This window comes from Lepisosteus platostomus, chromosome 7 (genome assembly GCF_059453375.1).
Source record: "Lepisosteus platostomus isolate fLepPlt1 chromosome 7, fLepPlt1.hap1, whole genome shotgun sequence".
Taxonomy (NCBI): Eukaryota; Metazoa; Chordata; class Actinopteri; order Semionotiformes; family Lepisosteidae; genus Lepisosteus; species Lepisosteus platostomus.
In genome coordinates, this window is record NC_142617.1 from 42,669,506 (window position 1) to 42,689,346 (window position 19,841).

The window sequence follows — 19,841 nt, forward strand, 5'->3', positions numbered from 1 at the left end:
TAAAAAGTGTTACATGGTGGAGAGAGTATGAGTGACAGAGACTAACAGGAAAACCTACCTTTGGTATTAAGAATCTTTTTCCGGACAAATATGTATCATTCTATATATACATTTACTATGAAATATGTATATTTTATATTTTTGGGTGAGAATTTAAACTGTTAAATATTACAATTGAAGTCATTTCAAGTGGACTTTTTCTTATGTTTGATTTGTGCTGCAACCTGTAACTGTCTCTTGCTTATAGCTTCTAATATCATCAGCATGTGATGAGCAGATTGGTGTATTAGTGGTGTGCATAAGCACTCCTGATCACAACCTGTGACAACAGCCATTTTTGCTAATCTTGGCACAGCTGATGGGCCATAACTGTGAATCTGTTTCCATATATAGCCAACCAGCATGGTCCTGTGTGAGTTTTTATTTCCAAAACCTCACGCACTGGCCATTCCTTCATTAACCACGTGCTAATGCGCTGAAGGATTCTGGGTCAGTCTGAACAATCGGTGGACAGTTTTGAGACTCTGAAGGCAGAGACGGCCGGAAATCTTGAACGGCTTTGAACAAGGATGCAGAATGTTCAAGATTACTTCCTCTTCCTTTGTCCTTTTTCTTAAAAAAAAAACTGTTTTGCTCTCTCTAGTGACTCATTTTCTTGATGGCCTTCTAGATGAAACAAGCGTGCGGAAACTCGGGAAGCTCAATTTTTAGTTGCCCCTTTCTTATCCTGAAAGCCAGTGATTAGTTTTTTACCTGTTTTGCTTATAAACCTTGTCAATTAGAAATATGCTCTGCTAAGATGACAGGAGTTAGAGTCAGCATTGGGAAAGTACAGCACAGTGACGCCTCAGCCGGTAAACTGATGGATGGGGGGTTGTCTGCTTTTCACAGGAACATCTCATTCCACAGGCCAAGACCAATTCAGGTGTGAACGTGCTCCAGGGAAAGACACAAGCGAAGGGATACGAGGGGCAGTGTTTCAGAGATTGCCGATCTTTTTTTAAGGCACTAGAAACTCGTAACTGGAATTTGGTTTCTGCAAGCATGTGCGTTGTTCTGGTTTCAAGAGCACAGAGGGGAAAGCTCCCCTTGATCTGCATGAGCACATCCGCATCATGCCCATTGATGCGCTTGTTTCTGTCGCCTCAGCCATGCTATAAGAGCACTTAAAATATTTTTAGGTGGAGAATGGATGAAAAGCCTGATTTAAAAGAGTTATAGCCGTAGTATAAGCAGCAGAGCCAGGAAGAGAACCGAGCTCCCTCATGCAGTGAGGTCCCCTGCTCTCACCTCTTCCCTCCTTATTAGCTCACACCAGTCATGCAAGACAGTTTCCGTTTGGACACATTATTGTGGCGAAAGCAGAATAGGTTTCAGAAGCATGATGCCACTCACAGGAAGCCATGGGAAACCGTGTTGTTGCAATGAATGTTGCTTGTCTACTGCAGGGGTGTCTTGTAACTGTCTCCCTGTGGCCAGGGTTGATCAAGCCCATATACCGTGGTTCTGAACTCTTTTTTGGTGGTGTTTGGTTTTGTTGTACTTTTGTTTGGACTTGTAACAGATTTCCCCGATGGGATAATGAAGTTTGAATTGAATTAAAATACTGTTGTTACATGGCTGCCTAACTTTCTGTCAGACTCCAGAGTGCCTCTCTGATGCCTCCGTGTGCAATAAAGGAAGGAAAGGCTGGCTGATGGACACAGAACCTGCAGCCCCTCTTTGGAGGCCTTGGCTGTTCTCTGGGTCTGCGAGCTGGTAGTGTCCTGGCCGAAGGCTCTCAAACACACACAGACACATGCTTGTTGTGTAATTCGGTGTCCAATAGGGGTAGCGATCATGGGAGTTGGAGCCTTCTAGCATTCACTAACTCACTAACTTCCAGGAAGGATTGCAAGGCTCGGCAGCTAGCATTAAAAAAAAAAATGGAGCATTGTGGCAGGGAAGTTCATTTTCATCTACGAAAAGTAGTATTTTTGTTCTGTTGCCTCGCCACCGTTAGCACTGACACCTGTAATCAATTTTCCACTGCTGTATGGATTCCGAAATACTGAAACGTTTGTCTTCAATCAGTGTGAAAAACATTTACAGTAGACGTGACCTAAATTCCCTCTGCCCACCGCTGTGTACAAGACAGCTGGGTTTTCCTGTTCCGGAAGAGAAAGTGTGGGGGGCGAAGATCTGTCTGTGCTGGAGTTTTTTACGCCTTCTTGTATTGTGTGTTGGGGGCCGTTTTGAAACCGAGCAGCAGCGTTATTGCAGGCTCTCCGGAAAACCGACTTGACGTTTGTGTTTGTCCCCCTCTACCATCTGGATTTTTGCCACCATGCCATCAGCAGTCAATCCCCAGCCCAACCCAACATTTCCTCCTTCAAACACGCCCTGAGTCCGTCTCAACAGGGACTCGTGATCATGGCCTTTTCTCTCCAGGGGGCTGTGATCCCACAGTGAAGGAGCACTGAGCCTAATTCGTAGCCCTGGCTTTGTAAAAAGTCACACATCCTCATTTAAAAACCAAAGCACATACACACTATTGTTATTATCACCTCTGACAGGTCTCACAACAGCTGTCTGCTGAGACTGCGAGTCTAAATAGCTGTTGATAGTAAAGAATAAAAACCTCTTATACAAACAGTGGGTAGGATAACATTTAAAGATAACTGGTATTGAGGTTAACAGACTGGGACCTTTCAGTGTTCAGACTGGTGTTGCAATTAAGTCATTTTGCAGGTTTTTGCAGGCTGAACAGCCTGTATTTGACATTAAATTTTCTTATGCTCTTGTGGCATTAAGGGCACTGGAACACAATTGCAGAGCAAGCTGCACTGGTTGGTCAAGTCCCCTTGTATAGAGTCTGCTGCTGTAGCTCGAGTGAGGCACCTCACCCTGATTGCTGCAGCCCACCCAATATAGCTGGGAACCAGCACTTCCAAGGGGACTAGGTCTTGTGATGGACTGGTGTCCCATCCAGGGGGGAGTCATGTGCTCTCTGATGACCGCTTCACACTACAGATCCCAGGATGATCTCTGGCCCCATGAGCTGATGTGGCTCGGGTCTGGAAATAATGGCGTTGGGCTAATCAGAACACTGATTTCTGGGCTTTCTAGAGCTGTGAGAAGAGGGCACTGTACCAGAAAGCTTCAGAAACAGACCTGACACAGATACCCTGCACACATCTTCCAGTTTTCAATGACTTAATTAACCTAATTCATTAATCAAGCTCATGCCAAAAAAAAAAAACAAGCCTCGGGGAGCCGAATAACTTTGTTGAAAACTGTCTGAGATATGTCATCCTGCAGTTGTTTTACAGTTTTATTTTTAGTTAACCTGCAGTACCTCTGCCTTGCAATGGTCACATTTGACTTGAAGAAGCCTGTTCGTATTTTTAACTGAGGTTTAAAAGTGCATATCAGGAAAGAAGGTGGAAGTAAAGAGCTCTTTAATAGATGGGCAAACCAGCAAACACAACAGGTTAGCCTTGTTTTTAATAGTTTCTTATCAACGGGTGTGGACTGGGAGGGAGGTGATGCAATGAAGCCGGCCCTGAACTTTGGGCACAATTTGCAGGCTTCAGTAACCATGCCCTTGAACTGAGTGTGCTGCATTGTTTCTGCAAAGCACTGTAGCACTTGAATCTGCTGTTTATGCTCCTGTGTCTTTTGAATGACTTGCAGTCACCCAGTCAAACATCAGCCTGTTCCAGAGTACACTGACTCTTAATAGAATGGAGAATGTTATTTTTATAAATCAAGCAATTGTCAATAGTTTTATAGTCAAAAAGAAAAGTACTTGTATGTTCGTGGTCTTTACCGTTTAGTGATTCATGGATTCATGAGTCCCAAAATTACTTTATATCATAATTTTCTTTAAACAAAAAACATTAATTTAATTTTAAACACTTGTTTTGTTTGATTTATTGTTTTCCTACTTTCATGAAAACAATGCACTCAAAATTATTTAGTCCTTTATTTAACTAGAAAACTCAACAGAGAGCAAGTTTTACACTTTTACAATGGTGACCAGCAGTCAGGTAATACAATGGTGATACAGCAGATGCAATGTGATCCAAGTGCCTTTTCTAAGGAATAACTGTGTTCCAGCCAAGATTTAAACCCAGAACCCTCTGGATCACACTCCCGATTTTGTGAAGTCTCCAAAAAAGGATGAAAAACTGGATAAACGGATAAGCCAATTCCAGATTTAACAGGACCCCTGACTGAGCAATAATCTCATGCAGTGCTGTCTCGAAATCATGCCAGTGAAACACACCCAAGCTGTGTTTCTATTCATCACATTCTTGGAGGGATCAAGTCCAGGTGTTGACAAGACAGCTGCCTTCAATGGGAGCTTCAGACATGCAGGCAGTGTGTCTTGGACAGTACAACTGCAGGTGTCCCTGAATACATGTTTTAGATGTTCAAATCCCAAATGCCTTTTCATAACCAAAGTCTGCCTTTGATTCAGTATTGTATGGGTTGGTGTTTTGTAAGTACTGTAGGTCCAGGTTTCTTACCTTTTTATTCCATGGACTGCTCAATACAGTATGCACATACAGTACAGTAGCTGGTACTGAGTCTACTGTGTACAAAGGCAGGTGCATATTGCTATACAGACAGTCTGTGGTTTTCTGAAGTCTAGTGCTACATGTAATTGCATTCTTTCTTTATCCTTTGACTATAAATGGAAAATGTATGGACCTATTATAAGCTCTAATGCATCTCCCTATTACATTTTGGTTAGAAAAATATAGACTGGAGAAATACATAATGTATTGGTGTTGTCAAAATGTGTCTTTGAAAAAAAATTTAGATCGCTAGGTTGACACACATCTGGAGGATATCTGAAAACTGCTAATACTTCAAGACAGATTTGCTCTGCAAATAAAAAAAAGTGATTAGTATAATTGTCTTTTCCGCAAAGCGAGATAATGGAAAATTGTCATTTTAAATTATTGGTCAGAGCAGTTAGAACAATCCTAACCACAAAGTCATGAAGTTATGCCCAGGTGTATCTTGCACATGGGGATGGGGATCAGAAGTGGAAGAAATTCAAGTTTCAGTCAAGCACAGTTCTCTGTGTGTTTTGTGAAAGCTGCATTGTTCGGCTTGCAGAGGAACTTGGCTTCTCCGTTGCTGCAGTTCCTCTTTATAGATGAATACAGTGTAAAATCAGGCCAGGGTAATGACTGCTCAAGGGGAAATACAGACCAAATCCTCCTGTAGTTAACATTTAAATTAAGCCAATTACTAAAGTTTAATTTGGAGCCTCTTCTGAAGATGGCTAGTGGCTAATGAGCGATTCCCATATTGACAGTGTGTATTGGAACAACCTGTCACAGATGTGAGTGTCCCTCAGTATGAACATTTCCATATATGACAATGGTAACAGTCATGCATGTTTCTGAGTGCATACAAGAATGTTGCAGTAGCAGCTTTATGGTGAAAATCTGATGGAAAATGATCTTCCATATAATTTCATGCTGATATTATATAAATAATGTGTCCTAATGAGTCATGAGTATGTTTACCATACACACTATAGGGAGTGCACTTCGGGAGCAGTCTTAACGTGTTTCCCTCCCCACTGGAGTGTGTTAAACTGTACCACGTCATATACTGTAGCAGCAAGACAGCTCTCTTTATTACACTTTTACTGCACGGATATTTCATTGTGGCAGGGATTATACACTGCTAATAGAGGTCACCAGGTGAACTTACTGCTGTAAACACAATTTGTTTGAGACACTGTGAGGGAAAGTTGTCAGAGCGTAAAGGTCTCTCAAAGGCACACAGATCATTTCTCTTTCTGATTTCTGTTTTAAGAACACAAGAAAGGTTGCAAAAGAGAGGAGGTCACACAGCCCATCTACAGTAGCTTGCTTGGTAGTTAATAGTTACTTAATCTGAGGATCTCATCCAACCAAGACGCTGGCATTCAACAACATGGCTGGGTAGTTTGTCCCATATTCAAATGTCTAGAACTTTACAAGTTTAAGAAATGCTTTTGCTAACCAGTCTTATGTTCCTGTACTTTTTTTGTTTCTAGAAACAGTCATCACGGCTGTAATGTGTCAGCACAGTCATACCTCAATATCATGCTTCTCTTTTAAACTAAAGCCTGGATTGTGTGGCCCCTGGTCTGTGTGCTGTGAATGATACACCTGCCCAAATTCTGTGCCCCGTGTTCAGCCCAAAACTGGAGTTTGATGTGGCCCCTAAATTTGGACTAACGTGAATAATGGCAGGAGGTGGCACACCCCTTTGTTCTGTACATGACACACAGTAGAGTTGAACAGGGACACAAACACATTAAAGAAAACCTCCTTGTTGTTGAAAAGCGCACTTTCATTATTCATAGAGTGATGTACTCCTGTTACCAGGTAACGTACACAGAGAGAACAAATAAATAACAGACACACTGGCATTAAAGGGGCGCAGTTTAAGAGACAGTGACAACAGGCTTGTTAGAAAGATTAGGTTGTCATGGTTGTTCAGTGAGTGGGAATGTACAGACTAAGGCATTTTGAAACAACAGTATTTGCTTTGAAAGTTGAGGCAATTAATCAAAGATATTGATCTCCCACAGTTATTATTACTGCTCCTTTCTTACTGATTAAAGTGTGATTGCCTGGAGCTGGTCTAAGAAAAACAAGCAGGAATGGCATAACTGGTAAATTCAAGTGTTTGCTAATGAATACATAAATATTACAGGCCTATAATTGCAAATACAGTATCTGTTGTTTAACATCAGTTGTGTTGCACCAAATGCCAGCTGGCTTTTTATTTTATAGTGGTTTTGTACTGTACACAGGTAATCCTTGCTGTCTAGCCCCATCCATCACGATAACGCAAATTTGCTTTTCTTCCTTCCTCATTGTCATGTGGAAAGGAAGTGACTTGACAGACCAGGAGGCTTGTTGCTATGACAACTGTTTCATAGGCCTGGTTCGGGCCTTGTGGTTTGAGGGCCAGCTGTAGGGTGGAATCAGGCAGGGTGCTGCATCAGGCAGGGGGCGAGAGGAACTGTGGAAAGATGGGGTAGCTCAGGTGACACAGAGAGGGAACTTGAAGATGAAACCTCATTTATTTTCTTTAGCTACGATAACTATACAGCAGTGGGCAAGCGGAAGGCTTAAAGTTTGCTTCATGTAGCCAGCGAAGGTGTGCGCTCCCTCTCTTTGAACTCAAATCTGAGGACCTAATCTTGACCTTTTTACCTGATCCTTCCCTCAAGATGATAAGCCCTGTGACCCCGGTCAATCACCAGAAAACAACATGGGGGTTTGTAAAAAGTGCCCAACTTGCTTTGGAGTCAAAGAGCTGGCAAACATAACACCAGCTCCTCTGAGAGAAGTAACAGCCGTAACTTGCGAAATGCCCTCATCCTGCAGCCCTCAGTCTTGATGATGCAGCTGCCGCTGGCCCTGCAGTCTTGTACTGCTGCCTCTCCTTATCACCAGCAAGTGAAAATAGGAAATGAGGCATTGGTTAAGAGCTTCCGTTCCCAGATTGAGGCTCGTCTAACACCCTGTTCTGAGTGAGTGAGTGCGTATTCTATGTTCTGCCAGCGCCCTAGCCACAGTCCTCAATCTGTCAAACAGCTCGCTCCTCTTCAGAGCTCAGATGAAAGCCTCCTGATTGGATGCACGCCATGAAGTTTTTTTTTCCTGTTGTTGAGGTCGTTGTTTCTGGTTAAGAAATACAAAACCTGCACACACAATTATTTTCTCGTGTCTTCCCCACCCCCCACCCCACATTTTGTTCTGCAACTTTACAAACACGCAGGGCGCTCAGGTTCCCTCACACACACACACACACAGAGTGATGTTTCAGGAAGTTTACTCGTCAGATCTGTGACAATGTGGAACTTAAGAAGGACTAGCACTTCCTACATGGCTACAATATCTCTTTTTCACACAGTTGAGACAGAATAAGCTAAATTTGTATCAAATATTTTGTCCACCACAGAAACCCCAGTCCTAATTTCCCCATTTTCTAAGCTTACAATGTGAACGAGTGTCATCACCTAAATTCTTCAGATATGGATGCACAAGGTTTGCCCTAACAGAACGTAAGAAAAGTTACAGATCAGAGGAGGCCACCCAGCTCATCTAGGTCCTATGAGTGCTTAAAAGAAACTTCAACAGCGTGGCTGAGTAGCTTGTTCCACACTCCTACAACCCTTTACGGGAAGAAGTGCCTGCTGTGGGTTCCCAGTTGTGTCCTCTGGTTCATGACTCACTGAAGAAGTCCAGTAGATCGACTTTGTCGATGCTTTTGAGGATTTTGAATACTTGGATCTGGGCCCCAAGTGCAGGAGTCTTCTCTGTCCAGGACTAAGAGGATAATAAGGAACTTGCGGAAGTTAATTTCACGCTGACAAATAGAATAGCTTTGATGCAGCGCCTCATTCAAAACTCTAAAAGGATACAGCCTAATAGGATTTTATTCTGACAAAAGGTAAATGACGTTATGGAATGAAGGGATAAATTGACATTTTCTTATAATGTGCAGGATTAGGTCTTTCACTGATATTCTTTAGAAGAGGTGCTGTTTTCCTTCTGTGAGCAAAACTGCCCAAACAGGGATCGAGGCCAACGTAAGCTGAATATCTTAACAGGAACAACAGTCAAAAAACAGCATTTTTTACTTTAACCATGATCAAATGTTCATGGATGAAATTTAAGAAACGAGACTGATGCCTTCTTTAGGGAATAAAAGGAATAAAAACCATCCCTTATCTTTCTAAAATAAACAACACCGCTGTGACACTTTTGAAAATACAGAATACATTAATAGACATTATTCTGAAAATACATTTTCAGCTTTCCTGGAAAGACAGATCGCTCTGATGCGGCGGATGATTACGCTTTGTTGATTGTGACCGAAATCGTCACCTGAGGCGAGAACAATGGAAACGCAGCCCCAGATTGTTCCAGAGGGCTCAGTGTCCGTTCCTCTCTCTGCTGCCGTGAGCTGCCTAACAGCAGTCACAGCTAACACAGGAAGCACTGAGTGCTTTTGAAATTTGCTTGAAAGTTTGATTTCTTCTTGAATTGGAGTTTCTGTGGGCAACCCGAAGAGAGAGAATTTCTGTCTCCGTCAGGCAGGTTTGACATCTGTAACTCATCTACTAGAAAGCACATTCCACGCCTGTGACCAGCCCTCATTACTGTGCAGTATACCGCAATCATGTGCCGTTCTGCTCTAGAGTATAACCAAGGTAAAAGCACAGTGAAGGACAGTCACACATGTAAGACCACCCTCCTACTATGCAAGTTTCCATCATATGCCACTTACAGCACTGGAAATGGAAATATTGTGTTTTGAACACTTTTCCCTCTCGATCTTCTTCCCCTTTGCGTCAGCAAGCCTGGTTTTAACTAATGCCAGTGAAGAGAGTGATGAGTTTTTATCAGCAGAAATGAACAAGTATTGGCTTTACTCCCATCTAGGGGCCACCCCTGAAAGCTGTGCTCTATGCTCAAGATGCTTACAACTGGGTGATCTAGTTTTCACTACAGAGAGTCGATATGTTTGATGGGAGTGTGGTAATACTGTATCATGCAAGTCTGCGGCTATGCATTGATCTTTGGCTATTTTGTAAAGGTCCCACTACGGCAACAGGTTTATCCCATTATTCTGTGACAGGCAGGATAATCTGGATAATGGATACAAGTTATAATGCCGTCCATTTAGAGAGCCCTGAGAAGGTCTGTGCTCCATGTCGGAAGGTCTGTAGTCCTTCTGAAGCAGACAGCCAGCATTAAAAGAGAAAATAAATCTGTGGACGAGCTGTAGTCTGTGGCCAAACCTTTCCTAGTACCAGTGGGCTGCACGGGGTGAGAGGACGAGGGCATGAGTTAGTTCTCTGCTTGTCTGCGCCTGTGTTGTACCTCTCCCTCAGCTGCCGCTGGACGTGTGCTGTATGAGGGCCGGGTGGAAAGAGCCAGCTCGCGCTTCTCCAGGAGTCGCGCGCCTTTTGTCTATTTCTGAAGTAAACACTTTCTATGTTTGTGGAGCAAAGTGTGTTCAGGAATTTGCGGTCGTGTATATTTAACACAGGAGAGGCTGGCTGGGGTCTCACACACACACACACACACACACACACACACACGGAGTGCAGGGGTTTCTCTGAGGGAGGCCCTGAGAGAGTGAGGCATGCTGCAGTGCCCCGGAGAGGAGGCTGGGGGGGGGGACATGGGACGCATCTTCCCCAAATCGCCACCTGTAGTCGTGCTGTGTCTCCGCCCCACATGGGCCTGTCAGCGGGCACGCCTGCAGGCGCACTCTTGCCCGTCCACTCTGAAACATTGTTTCGGGCTAAGAGATGAAATCAGGAACTGGGGTCACAGCAGTGAATGGAGCTGCAATGCACTTCAGAACTTGAAGTGAAAAAAATTATTTCAGAAAGTGTCAGAGGGAGTGTCTTGGAAGACATACGAGTTGACTGTGTGTCCCTTCAAACCCGATGACATAACTCAGCAACTGAAGATGTAAATTGGGATTCCTCCATCCCTGCCCCCTATAACAGCTCCCTTGTCCTCACTGTACCTCCTGTTCAGTTCTAGCCTGAGAAAGAAAACTTGGGCATTTCTGCACATGATCTGGACCCAAGTTTGCAAGCACTGTCTTTGTGAGTTGTGTGGGGCCTTCAGCCTGCTGCCATGCTCAGTACCCCCTCCTGAGTGCTGTCGTAGCTTTTCCACTTTTGTATGGTGCATTCCATACAGAACAGGCACTCGGACCTGACGTTATCACTTCTGTTTGGCTGAAAACTCTCCCCTGCAGTTACACAGCACTGTGAATGAATGACAGGCCTTGATTTCATTGTTTTTATCAGCTCTTTCACAGCCACTCAGTGTCTCTGGGTTGTAAAACAGACTTTAAACCAACAGTTAGGTGGACGGTTTTGCTTCTTTCTTTCTTTTTTCTTGCAAGACAGTCCTTGGAATGATTAGGATAATTAAACATATGGATTAAAATGGTAAAAAAATGTTGTGACCCCCTGACGCGTGACAGTTTAGCCATCTGTCGTCTGGTTTCTGCGTTCCCGTTAATTTACTGAAGCTCCGCAGGCCTCAGATGGCACCGATTAGCCTCAAGCAGGGATGTTCTGCTCTTGGGAAGGAAAGCGGATTTGCTGCCACACTTCTCGGAAAATAACTCATGTCTCTGGTCAGCCCGCGCGCGAGGTTAATGATGAATAAATGATGGGTTGTTAAATTATCCCAGCAGCGGGAAGCGCAGCCGGAATCCCAAAATACCGCTGTCGAAGCCCTGTCCTGCCGAAGTCTACTCAGACGTGAAGAATGGCTAAACTAAAAACAAAATCAAGTATCTGGAAGCGGTCATTACTTCACCAGCAACGGTCCATGTGAACATGTCATGTTGCTCGCACATTAAATTCTTCCTTTGAAATAAATGTATCCTTTGAAATAAATGTAGATGTAAAAATAGATTTTGGAGACAGGGGCGCAGATGAGCATCAGAGCAGGCCGGACCTCAGGAGGAAGAGGGGGTTTGGAGCTCATAGTGTTCCGGGGAGAAACTGACAAATCGCGGCTGGAAGTTCACCTTGCTTTCGATCACGGTTTTTACATCTTGACCTATTGTCATTAGGGTTCAAATTCACAAAGCCTTGCACAGTTTTCCAGACACTCACATGCGTTTTACCCTGGTACCTCCTTCAGGCTGCTGAAAAATGTTCTCTTACTGTTATGATCTGGGATCATCATGTTGCTGTGATGTCACACGCACTATTTTGAAAAGGGCAGCTTCACTCTTCAAGTAATCGGGGAGTGGGAGCCTTTATTCTGCCTTATTTCCAGTCCAGTTCTGCGAAGTTTAGCTCGGCTCTCGGCCCTTCAGCAGAAATCGAAACACATTTGTTAAAAGAGAGAGAAATCTTTTCGGTTGAGACGTACTGTATGTTGCGGAGTGTAAAATGATGCGCACAGGTGTTTTGGATTACTTTTACTTTGTCGCGCTGCTCCAGGAGGCTCCCTGCTCCAGTGATGTGCAGGCTGTGTGAACCCCAGAGATACAGGAGGAGGTTTGACCTTCCAGGGCGTGTGGGGAAATTCTACAGTTTATAGGAGGCTATGCCACTTGCTACTGTATTAAAAAAAGAAACATTTTCTTAAACCATTGTATGCCCATGGGATATTGTTACACTGGCCCCATGCAGAGCCTTTGCAGAGCTGGAGTTTACTCTTTCTGCATCATCTTCTGTGCGCACGTTGAGCCCTTCAGGGGAGAGCTGCCACGGTTACTGGAATCAGAGTGACAGGTGTGGAGAGAGAGCAGCCAGGGTCTGGCCACAAACGCTCCACTCCTGTCACTCCAAGATGCACTGCCCTCCCCCTGGGTTCAGACCGACATCAGAGGAGACTGCCCTTGACGGATTTTATACATAACCACTTTCTTTGTTGTGTGCGTTGTAGTACCACTGATTCAGCCATCACTTGCGCAGTGACATCGAAATAATGTCTTAACAAAGAAAGAGAACTGTTAGGGATGCTGAAAGGCAACGTTTTCTGAAAGCACTGACTAATCACCATGTGCTAAATACCACCTATTTTCAGTATACACTAGCCCCCTGATACTGTGCTCTTCACATTAGTTCTGTATCGAGCCTTGGAAAAGAGGTGCAGAAGCTATATTGCTTAACTTAAGTTAACTATGATTACTGAGGTTTCAGTTACATAAATTACTGAGTTAAAAGTTCTGAAACAATACATTACTTTCTCCTGTAAATCACTTGAACAGCATCTAGCTGAAGGCTTGATTCAGCCATTGTTTGTGCAGCTGGGACAGTCATGAAGTGCTGTTACAGATTTGGCTAGGACTAGGATAGGACTCTGTGGTTTATATGTCGCTTATCTTTGTGCTCAAAGCTGGTATTGGACGCCTGTCCAGCTTCAGGATCCCTCTGATCACCCGCGTTTATCTTCTGGTGCTCATTCATAGCTTTTTAGTAAACCGAGTTAATTCATATCACACATCAGTTATCCAACAATTCCTTAACCCAGTTCACTCCCCTGTTTATAAGAAAAGAGTTCCAGTGCTGTGTATTTAATGTCTCCTATCAAGTAAGTTGAGAAGCCCTAAATAAGTCAAACCATGCCCTTGTTTTCATACTCTCACACTCTCATTGCTGTGAAAATATACTTGAATTTATATTTCAAGTATATAAAGTATATATTCATCATCCATTATTATTGCCGCCTTGAGCTGGTCAGTGGATGTCCAGCACCTGTGTCTACATTCTCCTCAGTTTGGCCACAGCACATATCCCTTTAAATAGTTAATCAAATTTGATTCCTGTTCATCTAGGTAACCAGTACCAACCTGCACAAACTGTGAGCCAAGCAGTTAGCACAGTCCTCATTTTGGGTTTATTTTTTCTTAGATTATTGGAAAGTTGAAGTTGAAGTTTAGGGGTTGATCTGTTATTGTGTCAACATGTGCCACTTACAAAGTTACAAACTTAACAGAGCGACATGAGTTTGATGCTTTGTATTAAATCCGAACCCTGTTTTTGCTCCATGGGTTTCAGAATGCCTCCAAGGAAGAGGAGGAAAAACCAAAGGCTCTGTCGGAGGAGGAGATCAGGAGCAAGATCAAGGAGTACAACTCCAAGGTTTCCGAATGTGTTGGAATGAAACTGGTAAGGAACGTATGTTCATATTGACAAATTTCACTTTCTTTATCTATTAATGTAATAATCACCGTCACTAATTTACCAGAATCCTTTATGCAGACTATCTTGAATAGACTAGGAGGTGAACTTCTATAGGCGTCTAGATAAATGTGAAACTAAAACCCAGTACAGTGGTTGACCGTTTCTTACAATGTGTCCGAATGCATTTTGGGGAGTTCCACTATGTTAAAAACACTGGTGTTTTTAAGTAAAATGCCAGCTGTCGATATGCAGTAACGGCACAGCTTAGAAAGAAACATTGTAGCATCAGTGTTGCTTTAGTGTTACAGATTGGGCTCAAGGTGCGAACTGCACAGATGATGTGAAGAGATACCATATAAATGAGCCTTGTGCTCAAAGCCATGTGGAACTTCCATCTGGAGAACTAAATACATTTGGAGGACAAAAGTGCTGTGTGCTGTGTCTAAGATGCACGGACTCCACTGTGCATGTGTGCATGCTGACACTCGAGCTGAGCTCTTGTGTTTTAATTTTTGCAGCAGAGCTATTTTGTGTGATGGAGCCCTGAAGACTAATTGACTGAACTCAGTGTTTTATTGCAGAGTAACTCTCCCAGCCCTCATGCTGTAATCCATTTTCCACCATAAACAGCGCAGAATGAGCCTCACAGCATCTGGGACACGGTTTCCATAAAACTGCCACTGTTCCAGGCTCTGAGGGGTGGGGTGTGTTGTGTTCTCCGATGGGCCCTGTTTCTTGCTCCTGTGCAGCACATAGAGGAAGTGAAATGGGAAGCAGAGCACCACTCTGGCTGTGTCCTCTGTGTTGGTGGCGCTCTAATGACCTTGCGCTTCTGATGCTGAGGAGCTCTGGACTGGACAATTGCCATCTTTGAAAGAACAGTAATCCTGATCTTTCTCCCATCCAGGAGTGTGATAAGCTGTCACATATCACAGACTATTGAGTGCACGTTTAAGAAATGAAAGACGTGCCCCTGCCTATGCAGAATGCTGGACCACGGTAAAAAATGAATGAATAAATTTTTCACCTGTGGTCTGCGCTGCTTTGGAAAGCATGGTATCCACGTGCCCCCACTCCTCTCTCTCTCCTGAGGGGCCGGGAGCCCCACTTCTCTCTTGCCTGAGGGACCGGGAGCCCTACTCCTCTCCCTGCCCTGAGGGACTGGGAGCCCCACTCCTCTCTTGCCTGCGGGACTGGGAGCCCTACTCCTCTCCCTGCCCTGAGGGACTGGGAGCCCCACTCCTCTCTTGCCTGAGGGACTGGGAGCCCTACTCCTCTCCCTGCCCTGAGGGACTGGGAGCCCCACTCCTCTCTTGCCTGAGGGACTGGGAGCCCTACTCCTCTCCCTGCCCTGAGGGACTGGGAGCCCCACTCCTCTCTTGCCTGAGGGACCGGGAGCCCCTCTCCTCTCCCTGCCCTGATGGGCCTGCTCTGTTGTCGGCAGGGCGAGGACAAGACGTACACGGGCTTCGTCAAGGTGCACCTGAAGCTGCGGCGGCCCGTGACGGTGTCCTCCGCGGGCGGCGGGGCCGGGACGGCGGACAGCTCTGACCAGAAGACCTCGTTCTACCTGCCGCTGGACGCCGTGAAGCAGCTGCACATCAGCAGCACCACCACAGTCAGTGAGGTCATCCAGGGCCTGCTGAAGAAGTTCATGGTCCTCGACAATCCACGCAAATTCGCACTTTACCGACAGACGCACCGCGACGGCCAAGGTAGGGGGAGACTCAGCCTCTCTTAGCCTTCCTGGACTCGGTCATTCCAGTCTGCACACATGACATTCGACACAAAGGTCTACAATTTATGAAAAATGTCCAATTTGATCTTTCTTTTTCATACCTCACTGTCTCCAGTCAGGTTCATCCCCACTGTTTAAAAATAAAAAAAGGAAAAGTTTTTACTGTCAGCCCTTGGTTTAGAAGCCCTGCCTCAGTTCCAGAACAGGAATTGTAGTTGTCCTCTACTGTGAATACCTGCTGCATCACTGCTTGGTGGTCTGTCCAGGTGGGGGAGGATTTGGGACAATCTGGAATAGACCAGGGGAAACTCAGTGTTTCTGAACAGGAGGAAACGGTCTGCATATGAGCCTAGAGGCAGGAGTGTCGTGAGCACTGAGCTGGGCAGGGCGTCCCCTCTGAAGGCACTGCTCGGTGCTTGTGGGCTGATGTCTGTGTGTGTTTCTCGCAGACCTCTTTCAGAAGCTACCGGTGACGGAGAACCCCTTGTACCTGCGGCTGCTGGCAGGCCCTGACCCCAACCAGCTAACCTTCGTGCTCAAGGAGAACGAGACGAACGAAGTGGAGGTGAGGCCTTCTCTGAGCTGGAATAGGACAGCTTCTAACGGAGAAAAACACTGGTGAAACATTCGTTGCCTAGCTTGTCTTTCACCTGTCCAACTGTCTCACATTCAGTAGAATCCTGAACTTCTGACTAAAATCCTCCCGGGAGCAGCACATAGAGACCCTCTCTCTGTCCCCTTCTCCGCAGTGGCATGCCTTCTCCGTGCCGGAGCTGCAGAACTTCCTCGCCATCCTGGAGAAGGAGGAGCGCGACCGGGTGAAACAGGTGCGGCAGAAGTACGAGCTGTACAAGCAGAAGCTGAAACAGGCCTTACAGGAAGCTCAGGGAAAGCCCGGCTAGGAGCCGAGGAGACCGGACACAACTGGAGAGCAAACGGGGGAAGACGAAAGTGATAACTTGAAAAAATGGACATCCTCTCAGGACACTGCCGGCTTGCCCCCTCTGACCAGAAAACAGCATACAGACGGAGGACTGAGGTCAGGAGGGAGAGATGGAGATGGGGGAGTTGGGGGTTGCTGGCAGAGTTGTCAGGAATTGTGTCAAAGGTTATTTTTTTGTTCCGAAATCTAGACTGCGTCCACCTGGTGGATCTGAGCCAGTTTATGGGGTGAACCCCCCCAGGACTGTGTGACTCAGGGGTCGGACCTTGTGTAACTGCTGCTGCTACTGCTGCTACTGCAAGTGTTACTTAAGCATGAGTTCTGTACTGACTGCGCTGGCCTACAATGCATGCCTCTGAGGATGGGCGGGGAGGGGGGGGGAGAGAAACAGTATTGAATTTAACCCAAACGGAGAAAAATAATGCACAGTGAGATCAGAGAAGTGTTCCTTACACCTGTGTTTCATAACAGACCTACAGCACGAGCTGGGCTTGCTTGGGGGTTGTTGTAAGTGCTTATCCAAGACATGGTTTCCTAGATAGAGGGGCTTCGGTAACCAGATTCATATTGGAGAGATCCCCTGCATAACGGCCACCAGGTTTTGACATTATGAGGCTACTACCATGCAGGTGGTATGTTCTAGCGCATCTGCGAAGGAATGGCAGATCACATTTCACACGCATTCGGCTCCTGCACCTCCTTTGCACAAGTAATGCGCTGATCTGCGTCCTGTATTCCAAGTGCGGAAAAATGTCAGATGTTAGTTCTCCAGAAGTCCGTGCCATGTGGGCAGGATAACAGAAACCTCCGCTCTGACGAGAGGATGGGGCTGTAAATCTGATCGGTGTCCTCCAGTTCAAGGCGTGAATTCGTTCAGCCTCAGAAAACTGCAGCTGTGGTGGATTTGCTAATAAGAAGAACATTATTGTTTTAAATTATAAGCACTTCACTAAAATTACTAAATGCACCTGGAAAGTATGTTTCCTTAGGGCTTGAATTTCATGGTGGACATATAATATGCATGCGTGACCTTGAGAATGATCATCGTAGCTGGCCAGGTACGAATCCCACTGGTTAAGAGGCAAGGATGCCCCAGCAGTGAGAAGACAGATTGAACCCGGAGCTCTTGTCTTCAGCCAGTAAAGACACCACGAAAACAGAGAGAAGAAGTACAGGGTAGAAGGCAAAGGGCAGCAACTTCGAGAATCATTGGAATCATCCGGGTGTCACGAGGAGAGAAGTGGGCATGAAAGGTCACGAGACTCTAGATTCCACATCACAAGAGTGACACCCCAAGTGATAACATGCTGATGTACATAGAGTAAAGCTTTAGTAACAGAAAAGGGTTGTCTAGGAGGACAAGCACTTTTGGGGAAAATGCTTAGGATTGTAATATATTTTGTACGAAACGGAACAGAAGAATGAAATGTGTCGTTTAAATGGTGCACCTTCTTTGTGGTGTGAAAAGGGTGCAAGGTGAAGCTGCCCAGCTGCTGTCCAGGTGTCGTTCTGCGGGCCGCTGGAGGGCATGATGGGAGCTTCAAGGAGCTGATGTAATCAAGCCCAAAGATCCGATTTACAGTCCGAACTTCTTTTGAGATGTTTTGTCTCACACATAGGTGCTCCATTGTCCTGGAATGGTGGACTGGTTTTCCAGGACAGGTGCGGAGCCCCCCCCTCCTCACCGCACAGCTCCCATGCTGAAGCCGCCCACGAAGGGCTTCCAAGGGCCTCACGCTTGTGTTGCCTACACCTCGGGGCTCGAACCCCAGCCTCCGCCACCCCACACAGACTGCAGCCGTGTAAATGGGGCTGCATTTAAGGGGGCGGAGCGGTGGCTCTGTGGCTAAGGATCTGCGCCTGTGGCTGGAAGGTTGCCGGTTCAAATCCCGCAGCCAGCAGAGGAATCCTACTCCTTTGGGCCCCTGAGCAAGGCCCTTAACCCCAACTGCTCCAGGGGTGCTGTACAATGGCTGACCCTGCACTCTGACCCCAGGCTCTCTCCCTATCTGTGTGTCTCATGGAGAGCAATGGGGTATGTGAAAAGAGAATTCCTAATGCAAGAAATTGTAAAGGGTTAATTAAGTGGTTGTTATTATTATTATTATTATTATTATTATTATTATTATTATTAAATATTAGACTGGGATATGGGTCTGTGGGGCTGGCCCGATTAATAACCTGGGCTGGTAGAGGCATCGTGAGCTCAAGGCAATCCTGGAGAATTTTAGCTGCACAGAAGTCCGGGCTGTCCCCTTCTGCACACTGTACCCCCAGCTCCGGCTCGTGCTCGCGAAGGGGTGCCTCTGCCCCAGAGCCTGGGAGCATCAGCTGCTTTAGGGTCTGGATGCTTCGGTCTGTGTTTCAAGCTTGCATGCTCAGCGTTCAGCTTCTACTGAGCAGTGTCGTCGACTGCTGGTAGTGCCTTTTGCTCTGTGTTGACTGGTGTGACTGTATATATAAGAAGTACATTTGAAAGAAATTAAAATACAGATTGTAAAAAAACTCAAATGAAATCCAGGGTGGAGCTGGATGTTTTACAAGGGCAGACGAAGGCGTGTTTTTCGGGGTCCCCCTTGATGATACATGTGTGAATAATTTATTTTAGGAATTTTATTTCATGTTTCTCGACGTGCAGTCGGGAGTTTAACAATCATTGCTTACAGGCAATACTGTACTTTAAAAAAAGGATATAAATATCTGTAAAGCTGTAAAAAAATGAAGAAGTAAATAAAACATGCCATAATTTTATAATGGCGTTGTCTTTTGTCCTTCAGCACCATGTTGTTTTACAGGGTTCTCCTCAGTCTTTCATGTTTCTACTTCCGTGTGGCGGTTCCATTTAAAAAATGCTCAAGGAGTTCTGAAGCCCTCTACCGGCCGCATCATGAAGCGCAGGCAATGCACGGGGCGAATGCATTGAACAATTGGTGTGAGTGAAACAACCGAGCACAGCTTTCTTCTTGCAAAGACATGGAAAATACCCATCTCACCGCTCTAGGAATAACTTTTTTTTAAACACAGCACAATTACACAGAAGGTGGTGTTATGACACTTAGCACTGCTGCTTCACAACTCTTGGGTAGCGGGTTTGAATCCACACTGGGGTGCCTGCCTTCTGTGGGACTTTCCATGTTAACTCATGTGCACACTGGGTTTTCTCTGGTTTCCCCTCCCTCTTCCTGAGGCAGTGACTAGATTAATCTCTACCCTCTCCGTGTGTTCGGGCCCAGCAATGCACTGGGTTATCGTGCCAGCTTGTATTGCGTCAGGCTCCAGCACATCATAATTCTCCTTAGGATGAAGCAACTTTGAACGGCTGGAAAAAAATCACACAGGTGAGTCTGTACTGATGCAACTGATGGGAGCAGGATGACTGAAAGTTCATAACTGCTGCTTGTATATTTCTGTATATGTTATGCTACAAACTAATCTTCGGTGTAGCTGCCTTCAAACTGGTCTGCTGATATTTA

At 45.5% G+C, this 19,841-nt stretch overlaps 1 protein-coding gene across 1 annotated transcript in view; it reads left to right on the top strand.

Annotated features, from left to right (window-relative positions):
- rassf5 (Ras association domain family member 5) overlaps positions 1-19,122 on the top strand; it is a 48,135-nt gene extending 29,013 nt beyond the window's left edge. Inside the window, exons 3-6 of the mRNA XM_088640516.1 lie at positions 13,562-13,672; positions 15,132-15,402; positions 15,875-15,990; positions 16,175-19,122. Coding sequence (XP_088496642.1) covers positions 13,562-13,672; positions 15,132-15,402; positions 15,875-15,990; positions 16,175-16,327 — 651 coding nt within the window. The 3' untranslated portion in view covers positions 16,328-19,122. The remainder of the gene's footprint in view (positions 1-13,561; positions 13,673-15,131; positions 15,403-15,874; positions 15,991-16,174) is intronic.
- Positions 19,123-19,841: the final 719 nt, after the last annotated feature.